Below are 14013 nucleotides of genomic sequence, written 5' to 3'. Positions count from 1 at the left end.
CTAATTTCGCGTTTTGGTCACGTGATCAAAGGATGCCTGGTTCATAACGGATGAACCGATAGGAACACCCTTTCCCTTAATACAAGAACTCATCGTCGGTAAGATGAAATCGACGATCACTTGTGTTGTTGATAAGAGACCTCTATTTAGGGATTGACAAACATGAAGTAAGATTATTTGAAGCGGTATTATTAATAAGCTTTGATTGGCATATCTACATATGTACATAAACGGTTGAGGGTAGCTGAAAAAGGCTACAAACTAAGCTTTGGATATTGGGGAAGAACGAGAGGTTGGTTGAAATTATGACGGCAAGATCTCTTTTAAAAGATGTTCATATTGTCGAAGTTGAACCAGTGGTTGTTTGAATCTTGAATCGAGTCTAAGAAACTGCCTAGACTGTAGCGATTTGTCTTTACTTTGTGGCTTTGTGGAGCTGCGGCGCTGGCCCAGAAATCGGTGGAGTTGAAACCACCGTTGTAGATCAGTTTATTTGGGGTGTCAGCAGGCAAGTCAGCCAAGGCGTTCTTTGTTGCGTAGTCGATGATTTTCTTCTTCATTTGTAGCGGAGTCAACTCGCTGTTAGGAACGTAGAATTCACTTCCTTTATCTGGTTGCAACGACAATAAGTAAGTTAGTAGACCTGCTACGTGCGGAGAAGCCATCGAAGTACCGGACAGAGTGGCAGTGGCGTCGTTAGTGCCGATGTAAGTGGATAAGATGTTCAAACCTGGGGCGAAGATGTCGACACATTTACCGTAGTTGGAGAAGTATGCTCTGTCATCACTCAATGTGGAGGCACCTACGGTGATAGCATTTTCTGCAGCAGCTGGAGAACTGTTGCATGCATCTTGGTTTTCATTACCTGCAGCGACAGCGAAATGGACACCTGCCTTTACGGCTGCGTTGACGGCTTGATCCAAAGCTGGCGACTTACCCCCCCCTAGGGACATGTTAGCGGTGGCACCCTTATAGTTGCTGTTCTTGTCCTTTCTAGACTCTTCCAGATGTTTTGTGTGTTCCAAAGCGACCCACTCGACACCTTTCAAGACGTCTGACATGGTTCCGGAACCGTCGGATCTCAGCACTTTGACTGCGACCAAGTTTGCGCCCTTTGCGACACCGTAGTGCTCCGAACCGATGGTGCCTGCACAGTGGGTACCGTGCCCGTTGCCGTCGATGTCGTAGTCGTTGATTGGGATCGTCTTCCCCCACTTGGCTCTCTCGCCGAATTCCAGATGGCTGACACTGATACCGGTGTCGACGACGTAGGCGGTGACGCCTTTGCCAGCGGAATTGCTGGCGTAGAGGTACTTGTTGAAGTTGCCCAAGTTCAAGCCCTCTCTGTGGGAGATTCTTGCCAAGCCCCAAGGGGCGTTGTTCTGGGTTTCGTCCAGGGAGTGGACGACGGAGTCCTTTTCGACGTAGTCGACGAGCGGGTTCAACCTAATGAAGTCGACGATCTTTGGGCTCGCGACGGTTGCGATGTAGCCGCTGAAAGCTCCTGCGACCTCGAAGGTGTCCATGACCCTGTCGAAGCCGTCTCTGAGGGCGGATGCGCCAGGAGCTGCGGCTGGACGCTGCTCCTCGCTGAGCCTGCGGAAGAGGGCGCTCATCATCTTCAAGTGCTGGTCGACCTGCTCCTTGAAGACGCCCTTCTTGAAGACGATGATGTACCTGTCATGGTCGGCCGTGCCGACGCCGTTGTCGTGCAGGGCTGCGAGCTCCAGGCCACGAGAGGCCGGCGAAGCGTGCTGGTAGTAGGCGAGGATCTGGTCTGTAACGTCCTTGACCATCTCCATGGCGGAGGCCGGGGCTGCGGCAGCGCGCATCATGAATGCAGGCACATTGTTGTTGTTGTTGGGGCCATGGTCGAGGGCATGACCTCTACCGCGACCTTGGTCCAGCGCTGGGATGACCAGCGCTTCGGCAACCGAAGCAGCGATTACGGCAGAAACTAGAGTGTTCTGCAGCTTCATATTGTATAGTTGTGTATGGTAGTTGTGTATAGTTGTTGTGTAGTTGTAGCGAGGCCAAGAAAGCGAAACCCGGGCGGAAGAGTGCACACTTCCTCCCAGCATCAGGCCAACATTTGCCTCCCTTTTATAGCAACGAGAGTGATTTTCCGGCCGCAGCGGGGGGAAGGTCAAGGGGAGGGGCGACCGCGCGCAATAAGATAAGCCGAGACGCGGGATCTGCGTCCGGGTGCTCTGCAGGTTTACCCGGACGAGCGCAACCACGTGACGCGTCACAGGCCACCCCGCAGTTTAGCCGCCCAGCATCCGCCCCAGCGCGCACCCCTAAAACGACAAGCGTGCCGCACGGCGCCGTGCACTGGGGTGCACCCCTTTTTGTGGGCGGCCCAGAGCCGCCTGCCGCTGACGCCGCCGCCGCCGCGCCCAAATGCTCACTCTCAACGGTGCCTGCCGCCGGCGTTCTCTACATACAGCTGCACGTAACAGGGAGCCGGCCGGGAGCGAGCGCCGACGTGCAGCTTACCCCGCCGACGTCCCAGACATCGGCCCCGGCCCTGTCCCGGCCCTTCTTGTCATCTGGTCGTTTATTATATGTACACACTGACTATATGATGCTACACACCGGGTCTTGCATCGAGACGTCTGCTCGCCATGCATGCCCACCACGCCCAATGCCTCCTGCGGTGGCCGTATAAACCCGTCGGTGACCGACGGGTTTATACGGCCACACGCCCTGAACGTCGACCCCAGCTTGCCTCTTGCCGCTACGAGCGGTCGGCGCTGTTGGTCGGCTGGGCCGTGGTCTCGTAGGAGGTGCCCGCACACACCTCGAACAGCCGCTTGAACGGTCGGCAGATGTAGCGGTTGGACTCGAGGTCGACGAATTGGCATTCGTACTGCGTCAGTGCTTTCAGCTCGCATTCTTGTCTGTTGCGCTGCTTCGACGCTTGCAGCGTCGCTGCGACCGCCTCGCGGTCCACGACAGGTGTAGCAGGTGCCATTGTTCTGCTCTCGATGCTCGGTGCCCGGTGCTCTTGCGCTGTGGGCCCACCCCGGCTCGACGGGTTCTTATATAGCGCTGGCTCGCGCGGTGCGGAACGGCAAACGCCGCGGGCGGGTAACCATAGACGGGTAACAGCCCTCAGCTGCACATACAGCTGCACACATCGCAACTATATAAATAGCAACGATGCACCCAACGGCTCTGCGCATCGCTGACCCCCAGTGACAGCACCCACAACCGCCAACCACAATGCATTGGAACGTTCTGGAGTCGGTATTTGAAAGCTGCTGCACCACAAGAAACCACCGCTACGTCTACGGGACTGCAGGGTTCCGTGACGATGCGACCGTGTTGGACACGGTCATGGTCACGACAGGGCTCTTGGCATGCTTGAGGTCCATTGCGCTCGACGGCAAGGCAGTGGGTGTGATGATCACGGCCTCGCACAACCAGCCGTGTGACAACGGTGTCAAGATCGTCGAGCCCGACGGATCGATGCTGGACCAGTCTTGGGAACCGTTCGCGACAGAGCTGGCAAACAAGGCCTCTTTCTGTCACTCAACGCAGGAGTTCAAACTGTATCTGCAAGAGAAGTTCGCACAGTACAAGGTCGACAGTGGCATCACGCCTGTCTTGGTTGTCGGCAGAGACTCGAGGGACTCGGGCCCCCGTCTGCTGCAATGCTTGAACTCGTTGGCTGTCCCGTTGATGAAGCCGAAGATAATCGACTATGGTCTACTGACCACCCCACAGTTGCATTTCTTGACAAATGCGATCAACACCACAAAGAGTCGTGCCCCTGTCACGGAGGACGACTACTATTCGTTCTTCATGGACGCATGGGTGAGTATCACTGCTCTGCATGGGATCAAAGTCTTGCAGTCTCCAAGACTGTACATAGACGCTGCAAATGGGATAGGCGGGCCCAAAGTTTCAAAACTGTTCGAGGTATGGCCCCAAGCAGGACAATTCACTCTGGTTAACAATCATTGGCAGACACCAACTCTGTTGAACAACGATTGCGGCGCAGATTACGTCAAGACAAACCAAAGACTGCCAAAAAACATCGACCCAGCTGCAGACTCGGATCCGGCCACTCTGTATTGCTCCTTCGATGGCGACGCCGATAGGATCGTCTTCTACTACCAAGATGCACAGAACTCGTTCCATTTGTTGGATGGTGACAAGATTTCAACCCTGTTTGCTTTGTTCATCTCAAAGCAGTTGAAAAAGGCAGGATTAACAGAGAAGATCTCAATGGGTGTGGTTCAGACTGCTTACGCTAATGGTAACTCTACAAATTATCTGGAAAACGTTTTGAACATTCCTGTATCATGCGCAAAGACCGGCGTTAAGCATCTGCACCATGAAGCTATAACAAACTATGATGTAGGCATTTACTTCGAAGCAAATGGCCACGGAACAATCATGTTCTCAAACAAATTTTTTGAAACTTGTGAATCACTCCTAAAGGAAAACAACGAATCATTGGAAGTGAAAACTTTATTATCATTCGCTCACTTAATTAACCAAACTGTTGGTGATGCTATCTCAGATATGCTAGGTGTCCTCGCAGTTTTATCAATAATGAAACTTACGCCATCTGCATGGGATAAGGAGTATACTGACTTGCCAAACTTGCTAACAAAAGTTGTCGTCCCGGATAGATCCCTATTTACCACTACCGACCAAGAAAGAAAATTACTGACACCAGAGGGTGCCCAAACTAAAATCGATGCTATCGTCGCAAAATACAAGAACGGTAGGTCGTTTGTGAGAGCAAGTGGTACCGAAGATGCTGTCAGAGTATATGCAGAAGCATCCACACCACAAGATGCTGCTGCTTTGAATGAAGAAGTATCAAAAGCCGTCCTGGCAAGTGTCTAGAGTATTCGGCGGCCCCTGGCCCCTGGCCCGTCCACTCTTTTGGCGATCATCCCAAGTCTAACGCTTATATAAATACACTATTTAACAGTTTGCTTCTCCTATAGTACAAAACCATCCAATAAATACTTGTGTCTTCAATTAACTGAATGCAAAATGTCATTATTTAAGATTAAAGACGTCTAACATCAAATTTTTCAAAAAAACGATGAGATCTAAAAATTCTGAAAACTACGATATATAAATTCTGGTATTTTCAGCATCATGTATGTAAATATTGCAGGGCATTCATCAATTCATTTACTTTCAGAAGTTAAGAGAACAAACAGAAATGGCTAAAAAGACTAAGAAAGATAAAGATGCCAAAAAGGCTCGTGCTGAAGCTAAGGCCAAGAAGAACCAAAGCAAAGCTGAGATCAAGGACAAGAAGAAAGCTAAGAAAAATTTAGATGGAGAAGACGAGGATGATATGGATATCGAGGAAGTTCTAGCCAACTTCAAGAAAGAACAAGAACAGTTCGAGCAAATTAACGTGGAGTCAGTGGATAAACCAACTAGGAGAATTAATAGCTGTATGATCGCAAACCCTAACCATGGTAAAAAAGAATTGCTCTTGTTTGGCGGTGAAAACACCTCTCAAGAACAAGGTGTCACCCATTTTTACAACGATCTATACACATTTACGCCAGATAATGATCTATGGAAAAAAATTACATCTCAGAATTCTCCAATGCCAAGATCTTCGGCTGCAATGGCTGCTCATCCAAGTGGTATAGCGTTATTACATGGTGGTGAATTTTCCTCCCCCAAACAAAACACTTTCTATCATTATTCTGACACATGGTTATTGGATTGTACGACAAGAGAATGGACCAAAGTGGAACAAAAAAATGGTCCAAGTGCTAGATCTGGCCACAGAATAACTGTTTGGAAAAATTATTTCATATTACACGGTGGTTTCAGGGATTTAGGTTCTACTACTTCTTATTTAAACGACTCTTGGTTGTTTGATATTACCTCTTACAAATGGAGGCAAATAGAATTCCCACCAAATCATCCAGTCCCAGATGCAAGATCAGGTCATTCATTGATCCCAACACAGGAAGGTGCTGTGTTATGGGGTGGTTACTGTAAAGTTAAAGCTGGTAAAGGTCTACAAAAGGGTAAAATCTTAGGCGATTGCTGGTACTTGAAGATGAAGGCTGATCCATCTGCTGTAAGATGGGAAAGAAGGAAGAAACAAGGTTTCCAACCTTCTCCAAGAGTTGGTTGTTCTATGGTACATCATAAAGGTAGAGGTATATTGTTTGGTGGTGTTTACGACTTTGAAGAAACTGAAGAAAGTTTAGATTCCATCTTTTACAACGATTTATTCAGTTACCAGATTGAATCGAATAGATGGTACGCATTGCAATTAAGATCACAGAGAAAAAAAGTTGTGAGACTGAACAATAAAAGTTCAAAGGAAAAAGAATTAGAATTACAGAACATATTGAATGAAATTTTAGAGAAAGCAAACTTAAAGGACGACGACGAAGATGCTAATGAGTTATCCAATGGGTTAGGATCTGATTCAGACTCAGATGATGAATCTGAAAAAGTCTCAAAAAAAGAATACATAGTGAGAAATCAATTACCTCACCATAGATTCAATGCGTCGACGACAGTAGTAGATGATACTTTGTTCATTTATGGAGGTGTGTGGGAACTAGGGGAAAAAGATTATTCTATCGATTCTATGTACAGTATTGATTTAAATAAACTAGATGGTGTCACTGTATACTGGGAAAACTTACATGATATTGAAAAGGCTAAGGAACTAGGTGCTATCAATTCTGATGAGGAAGATGAAGAAGATGAAGACGACGAAGATGATGATGAAGAAGAAACTGTAGACCAAAAATTAGTTGCAGAAGAAGAAGAAGAAGAAGAAGAAATTGAAGATGCAGATGACATGGAAATTCCAGATCCACGTCCTTGGTTACCACATCCAAAGGCATTCGAATCATTACGTAATTTTTACGTTCGTACTGGTGCTAGTTTCTTGGAATGGGCCATTTCTAATAACAAACATACTAGAGGTAAACATCTAAAGACAAAGTCTTTTGAGTTATGTCAAGATCGTTGGTGGGAAAGACGTGACCAAGTTCGTATTGAAGAAGATAAACTAGAAGAATTAGGTGGCGTTGGTGAAGTCATCGAGAAAGATACCACAAAATCCACTAAGAGAAGATAACCTTATCTGTACCTACCTACATCTTAACCTAAGTATTGCGTTTATAGACTTTAAGATAAATAACTGTAAATTACATTGACATTAATTTTGAATATTGAATATATATATATACCAGAAGGTCATAGTGTAGCAAAGCATCAACATTCGTTACGCGTTAGGACCTTCGAAATAGTATAAACGCGTAGAATTAAATGTTAAATCTCATATAATTATTAATATAAAACAACCTAATTGTATGATTTCTGCATTGTCGATTGTCATTGTATTCTGGATACAGGAAATTGTGGAAAATTAGTTCTAATAGATCAACAGCAGTTCCTTTTTTTCGTCATTTTAAATATTATCAAACACACAGTATGGAGAAGGTTGAACAACAAGAAGAACCACTTACGGTGGACCAAGAATACGATTTATGGAAAAGTAACGTACCTTTATTATATGATTTTGTCAGCGAGACAAGACTTACTTGGCCATCATTGACTTTACAATGGTTACCAGGTGATAAGACATCTACCAGACAGCATCTGATTTTAGGTACACTCACTTCTGGTGCAGAGACAGATTATTTGAAGATTGCTGCTCTTGATTTGCCAGATGAAATAATAATAGGCAAAAAGTCTGATAAAGTTGTGAAATCTAATCTTAAAGTCGTCAAGAAATTTGCACATGATGGTGAAATAAATAGGGCTAGATACATGCCTCAGAACACAAACATAATTGCGACTGTAAATGGTGAAGGTACTATTTTTATTTATGATTGTTCTAGAGACAAACAATCTGCTTTACTCTCTACATTGAAATATCATAAGGATAATGCTTATGGTCTTGCATTCAACCCTAATGCAGAGGGTGAACTAATTAGTGGCTCTGACGATAGCACAATAGCTTTATGGGACGCAACCAATGATAAACTTAAGCAACCAATCCAAGAATGGACTACATCACATTCAGATATAGTAAACGATTGTCAATGGCATTGCTTTAACACTAATATGTTTGGTTCAGTATCTGAAGATTCTACATTACAATTATTTGACAAGAGGAATGGTGGGAAATCAGATGTTAAAATCTCATCTAAAGGCCAATATAACTCAATTGCATTCAGTGGGTTTTCTGAAAATTTATTTGCAGCAGCTGGTACTACTAATAATATATACTTATATGATATTAGAAATACAGGTAAAATTTTACATTCTATGACCGGCCATGAAGAACCTGTAACAAGTTTGGAATTTTCAAACGATAAAGATGGTATTCTGATATCCGGTAGTTCAGATAGACGTGTTATTATGTGGGATTTATTTGAAATTGGTGCAGAGCAGCAACCAGATGAGGCGGATGATGGTTTACCGGAGGTTATGATGATTCATGCAGGCTCCAGAAGTGCTATTAATGATATTTCAACACATCCTTCTATCCCATGGCTGAATGCATCTGTTGAAGAGAACAATATCGTTCAGGTCTGGAAATGCTCTAGTAAGCTTCCTAGGATTAGTGGAACTCCGGAGGTTTCTATCTCTGATTTAGAATAAAATATATTATATAGTCCATACATCAAAATGTCATTAAAAATTTAAAATTATAGTATTGCAAATTATTTAGTTAGAATAGATGCAACTAATTTTCAATGAAACTTTGGAAACATTCAACGAATGCTTCCATATTATATCCATCTGGATAATGAATACATATATTTAATCCCCCTTGAGCATTATGGGAATAAAATAAAGACATAAATTCATTGCAGGAAAGGCTTTTGGTGAAATTTAAATTATTTACGCTGAAAGAATATGAAATATTGTCATTGCCAAAGTCAAATGAAATTTCAGTCACATCATTAATCTGAATGATTGGCGCAATCCCAGTTTTTTCGTCATTGCTAAACTTCATTCTTTTAATGTCATCGTCATTGAAGCCAAATTTTTCCCAAGCTTTCATTCTTTGCGATATCACATCAGAAACATGTCTAGATATCCTCTCAAATTGGATTTCTAATAAGCTGTTATTTTGCATACTGTGTAATACTTCTGGGTTTGTATAATACTTCTCATCATTTATCAATTCTAAAGGACATTCAACTTTAATGTTCTTATAAAACAAACCGAAATCAGATGAATCAGCAATAAGTGATCTTAAGTTCACTGGAATGGAAAATATTATGCTGCCGTCAAAATTCTTGACAATAGGTTTCAAACAGACCATCGTGATGGCACTGATAAAACTTCTTAAACTAATGTTTTCTTGTTCAACCAACATTTTTAAATGTTGATATCTCTCTAGAGAAATTTCACCTAAAACTGTTCTACCACATAACGAATTTGCACCGCTGAGAATATCTGTATTACGAGTTCTGTATTCAGATAATTGGTTATTATTATTCGAATTTGCTGAAGTAATTAGATCTATTGGTTTTTTTAGTGTATTTTGATATATTGTCTTAAAGAAAGATTGTGTTTGAAGATTTAATAAATCTGAAGTCAAAGCTGGTAAATGTAATTTTGGGTTTTCATAGATAGACCTAGGATAGTTCGTCAGGGATCTTTCTGCATCAAATTTAAACAAAGTTTTGACTGTTTTGAGCTTTTGATTACTGTTTAAGACATCATTCATTTCTTTAAGTAAATATTTTTCAAAATTTGCAGTTGAAAAGATATCAAATAATACATCATGACCATGAAATATCATTGTTGAATCATTAGCAATACTGAATTGCCATAATGGCTTTCCATTATTGGGTTTGAAGTCGCATTTATTGAAGATATGACGAAGTAACTTATCAGATATCTGATCTTTCATCAGCGCTTTATCTTTACTTTTATCATAGGATATAGTCTTAATAACATCATTAGTTTCTATTTGTAAAACTGGAGTGAAATATAATCTATCATTAATTGTTGTGTATAATTCTACATGGTTGCATATTATATTTTGTAAAGCAGCGCATAACACTGATTTTAGTGACACTTCGTTAACACTGCGTCCTGTGTAAAGGGTTGCATTATCATCAGCAAATTCATCAGACTTCTTGTTGAAAGTAATCTGTGAGCTAAAAACTACACCATTTCTTCTTCCCTCGATGGTCTGGGCTAGCACCTTCTTTTCATAGCCTCCTAAAGCACGAAATGGCATAATTGCAAATTTATATGATTTTGATCGTTATAAAATGATTCACTTTTGTTGGTTGCTTTGACCTGTCGCTTACAATTCATAGTATATTACTTGGATGTAATCTTCTAGTGCCACTTTTCTTATATAAATATAAAATATATCAAAAGAATACATGAATCACGTAAATTAAATCATTGGTGATTTATTAACATTATAAATCAATATAATATAATCATGGCTATGCTAATAATGTCCTAATAAAGTAATACAATATTAGGTGTAAGATTGATTATCTCTAACCTAACTCATTGTAGAATTTAGGAAACTAAACGAAGGTCAGACAGCGAGACATCCAATGCACATAATTAAGACAGCAATAAGAGTAGCTTCAAGAAATGGCCTCTAAAGTTCTCTAGTAGGATTTTATTTGACGTACTGACCACCAAAACAAGTTCATCTTGAACTTGTGCTGGCCAAGAATGTTTAATGCATTCCGGAACCGATGTTGAGATCTGACGGAGAAAACCCGCACGAATCTCAAACAGACCCTAAACGAGCCTGAGATCTCGAGATCTCAGGCTCGTTTCAGCTCTCTGGAAATGATAGGATACTGGGAGTAGTTAGAAGGAATAGATGAGCACGTAATAGGAACTGACTTGGATTTTTGGCGTTAGATGTTTTTAGCAGTGCGCAGCTCAAAGGTTGTATCAAGGAAAATAATGGTGCGTTTTCTAACGTTCGGAGGTTTAAGTTCAAGACACTTTCCATCGCGAGCCAAGCAACCAAGTCTCCAGGATAGCTTTCTATCGACGTTTGCTTGCAAATTGGTAATCATTTGGTTATATGATTGGACTTGGAAGGAAATATATTGAGAATGATTCAAGACATTAAGATTCCACGTTTCTTTATTAATTTTTTTTTGATTGCTCAACGAGATGAATAAAAATAGATGGTATGATACCATCTTATTTGTACTGTGCGAGTAGTTAGAACTACGCTATCGGTAAGATCTTTTCCCATTGCAACAACAGCCTTGACGATGTTCATTTCTTCTTTCTCGAGGAAGTCGTTATAGAGCACTTCGCTACCAATGGTCCTCTCCAGAATTTTTTCAATTGAGTTTATAAAGAAACCTGTAATCTTGTATATAATAGGACACTTGACCCCAGAAATTGGAGCTTGATCCCGTTTATAATGTCTTGTGATTAACCAAGAATTAGCGACGTTTGTACTTATTAGCACTTCTCATCTCGGTATCCTCTAAGGTTTCCTCTGCGGTAAACTAACAAAGTGAAAAATAAACAAAGACAACAAACAGATCTCTATCAGCTTCAATAAAAACATACAGGGTGGATTAGTTGCAATTGAAACTCAGATGGTATATTACACTATATGCGCTTTTGAGACGATTGGTATTTATCCACAGGTATATAAGATTGTTAAGCTAGTTTACAGTGTACCAAGGGGATTCGAAATTGAAAAGAACCGACAAATATTGGCTACATGGTGATAAATAATGGAAGAGCAAAAAGACTTGGAGGTAATCGAATCATTATTTCCTGTATCTGAGTTCCAAGATGCCATTGATTGCTTGAAAAAGTTGGAAGAGTTGAAGATTGATGATTTGTCCATAAGTTTGGGGAAGTTATATAAATTATTGTCTAACTTGAAGTTAGTTATAAATGAAATATTTATTTCCAAAATCAATGGTAAAAATGCAAATACCGTTGTAATCATTGACTCTATAATTAAAAATAAATCGTCTATTGCTGTTATTTTGGGAGGCATATATGAAATAGAAGGTGTTTTGAATCATATACTGAATTTATTGGAAGAACTAATATCAGAAAATTCATCGAACATCTCCGATTGTAATAATATTTTTAATCTCATTGAAAACTGTACAAAAGTAGAACATGATTTAAAGAGACAGTTTAATGTAATTAAGCCAAATTTGGATATAAGCATAGAGTTTTATGAAATTATGAATGATCATATGGGAACTTTGGACAAATTAGTAGAAAAAAAAATACAAGAAACAGTGAGCATACAAGAAGAGAAGTTTTCTTCACCAATACGACATGCTCCGAACTTTACATTAAATGAGATAATTGAAATATTAGATAAAAATTCCTATTCGAATGAATCAAAAATCCCAGCATTTTCACCTTTAGAAGAATCATTGGTGGAAAGGTATCTTCAACTAAAAGAAGAAATCAAACCAATTGAATTAAGTTTAACAGAGGTTTTAATTAAAAGAATAAATGACTTCAAAAACAGAGACCAAAATAATATTGAAGCGTTGCATGCTCTTCTTTTGAAGCACTTTAAATTGCTGATGGATAAGTACAGGTTTTTAGTTGATGAGATGAGGAATTTAAAATTGGAACTTATCGATAGAAGATGGAATATAATCTTTATAAACTTGAATAACGAGATATCATTTTTACTTGAAAGTGTTGAGTCTTTGCAAAAAAAATATACAAATAATAAAGCATCCGAAATACTTGATAAAGAGACTAACGAGAAACTGATTTGTCAACTAAGTCTGAAATCTAAAATTGTAACTAAAACATTTAATGTTATTTATAAAGCATTTGAAATATCTTTAGTAGATGCTGGCATCTCTAAAAAAACAAATAATTTAGCCAAAAAATGGCTTGAGCTAAGGCCATTAAATGACGCTTTAATTCTGTTTTCTGAAACTGAATCCAAAGAAATGCAAGATAATAAAGAAATTCAAAAATTAACAAACCATCTTAATAATTTAACGTTGAATGGAGAATTAAAGGAAAATGAAGAAATGGCACTGCAGCCTAATTTAGATACCATTAAGACTCCCAAAAAGAAAATTGGAGCAGCATTGCTGAGGAAGATGAACATTAAACCAATTATTATTACTGATACACCACCACCTTCAATAGAAAAAGACAATCCTTTCTTCAAGAAAAATTTAGATAGGATGGAAAATTCTGAAGGAGGTAATAATGAGAAAGGAAAGGACTACAATTTTAAAGACCAATCGATTACTAATGACATTCCATCTCTTAAATTTGCAGCATCGAGCGATTCGATGGATAGACAGCTAAACAACGACAAATCGGATGCAGATAAAGAAAATGTTGCATATAATAATACTATAAGAGAATTGGAATATCAGAAAATGCAATACTTTTCAAAACAAAAGTCAAGAATTCCTTCAATTAACTCAGAAAAGAGTTCCAAAGTTGTTCGATCTGCATCTTTAAATCTATCTCATTCGAAGAACAGTTCTCCAATGATGTGGACTCCCTTTACCAAAAACACCTCTGCTCATTTAAAATTGCCTACTCCAAAATCGCAACTTTTAGTCAAAGAAACTGGTGCTAGGTCTGTCACAAGATGATTTATAACTTTCTTGTTTTAAAAAATCTTACAACTTGACAAGAGACAAGAACATTATGTAATCTTTTATATAAATTTATTCATCCTGATATTGTATTACTATTATATTATTATTTACCATATTCGATTAATGAATGTACTGTCAAGAAGCTTGTATGACAATTGACCTTCGATTATATTCAGATGAACGTAACTCATAGCAGGAATCAATATCAATTCCATGTAAAGCTGTCTCTTAATATTTTGGTGCTTCTACGTTACCGACGCGAAACATGTCTAAATTCCATTTCGTGTTACACTTTTTGGTGACCTGAAAAGTATACTCATCGCAAAAGAAGAATATGTTAGATAATGCTGAATTAGGATACAAACGTACATCCTATAACATTACTTAGGCTAAAAACATTAGCTACAATTCAATT

The 14013-nt window shown here is 40.2% G+C and overlaps 7 protein-coding genes across 7 annotated transcripts; 4 read left to right on the top strand and 3 right to left on the bottom strand.

Moving 5' to 3' along the window:
- Window positions 1-323: 323 nt before the first annotated feature.
- Window positions 324-2081, bottom strand: PRB1 (proteinase B; the record flags this gene model as incomplete). The annotated part of the gene is made up of 1 exon (XM_003687987.1): window positions 324-2081. The coding sequence occupies one exon, from the start codon at window positions 2079-2081 to the stop codon at window positions 324-326; it is 1758 nt and encodes a 585-aa protein (XP_003688035.1).
- A 659-nt stretch (window positions 2082-2740) lies between these two features.
- Window positions 2741-2977, bottom strand: SOM1 (Som1p; the record flags this gene model as incomplete). Its single annotated transcript, XM_003687986.1, has 1 exon — window positions 2741-2977. The coding sequence occupies one exon, from the start codon at window positions 2975-2977 to the stop codon at window positions 2741-2743; it is 237 nt and encodes a 78-aa protein (XP_003688034.1).
- Window positions 2978-3228: 251 nt separating this feature from the next.
- PCM1 (phosphoacetylglucosamine mutase PCM1) lies at window positions 3229-4866 on the top strand (the record flags this gene model as incomplete). Its single annotated transcript, XM_003687985.1, has 1 exon — window positions 3229-4866. The coding sequence occupies one exon, from the start codon at window positions 3229-3231 to the stop codon at window positions 4864-4866; it is 1638 nt and encodes a 545-aa protein (XP_003688033.1).
- A 328-nt stretch (window positions 4867-5194) lies between these two features.
- KEL3 (Kel3p) lies at window positions 5195-7099 on the top strand (the record flags this gene model as incomplete). The annotated part of the gene is made up of 1 exon (XM_003687984.1): window positions 5195-7099. One exon carries the CDS (start codon window positions 5195-5197, stop codon window positions 7097-7099), a length of 1905 nt encoding a protein of 634 aa, XP_003688032.1.
- Window positions 7100-7455: 356 nt separating this feature from the next.
- HAT2 (Hat2p) lies at window positions 7456-8631 on the top strand (the record flags this gene model as incomplete). The annotated part of the gene is made up of 1 exon (XM_003687983.1): window positions 7456-8631. The coding sequence occupies one exon, from the start codon at window positions 7456-7458 to the stop codon at window positions 8629-8631; it is 1176 nt and encodes a 391-aa protein (XP_003688031.1).
- An 85-nt stretch (window positions 8632-8716) lies between these two features.
- Window positions 8717-10228, bottom strand: TPHA0M00180 (uncharacterized protein; the record flags this gene model as incomplete). Its single annotated transcript, XM_003687982.1, has 1 exon — window positions 8717-10228. One exon carries the CDS (start codon window positions 10226-10228, stop codon window positions 8717-8719), a length of 1512 nt encoding a protein of 503 aa, XP_003688030.1.
- Window positions 10229-11723: 1495 nt separating this feature from the next.
- Window positions 11724-13592, top strand: KAR9 (Kar9p; the record flags this gene model as incomplete). The annotated part of the gene is made up of 1 exon (XM_003687981.1): window positions 11724-13592. One exon carries the CDS (start codon window positions 11724-11726, stop codon window positions 13590-13592), a length of 1869 nt encoding a protein of 622 aa, XP_003688029.1.
- Window positions 13593-14013: the final 421 nt, after the last annotated feature.

This window comes from Tetrapisispora phaffii, chromosome 13, assembly GCF_000236905.1.
Source record: "Tetrapisispora phaffii CBS 4417 chromosome 13, complete genome".
NCBI lineage: Eukaryota > Fungi > Ascomycota > Saccharomycetes > Saccharomycetales > Saccharomycetaceae > Tetrapisispora > Tetrapisispora phaffii.
This window is presented reverse-complemented; position numbering and strand designations above follow the sequence as displayed.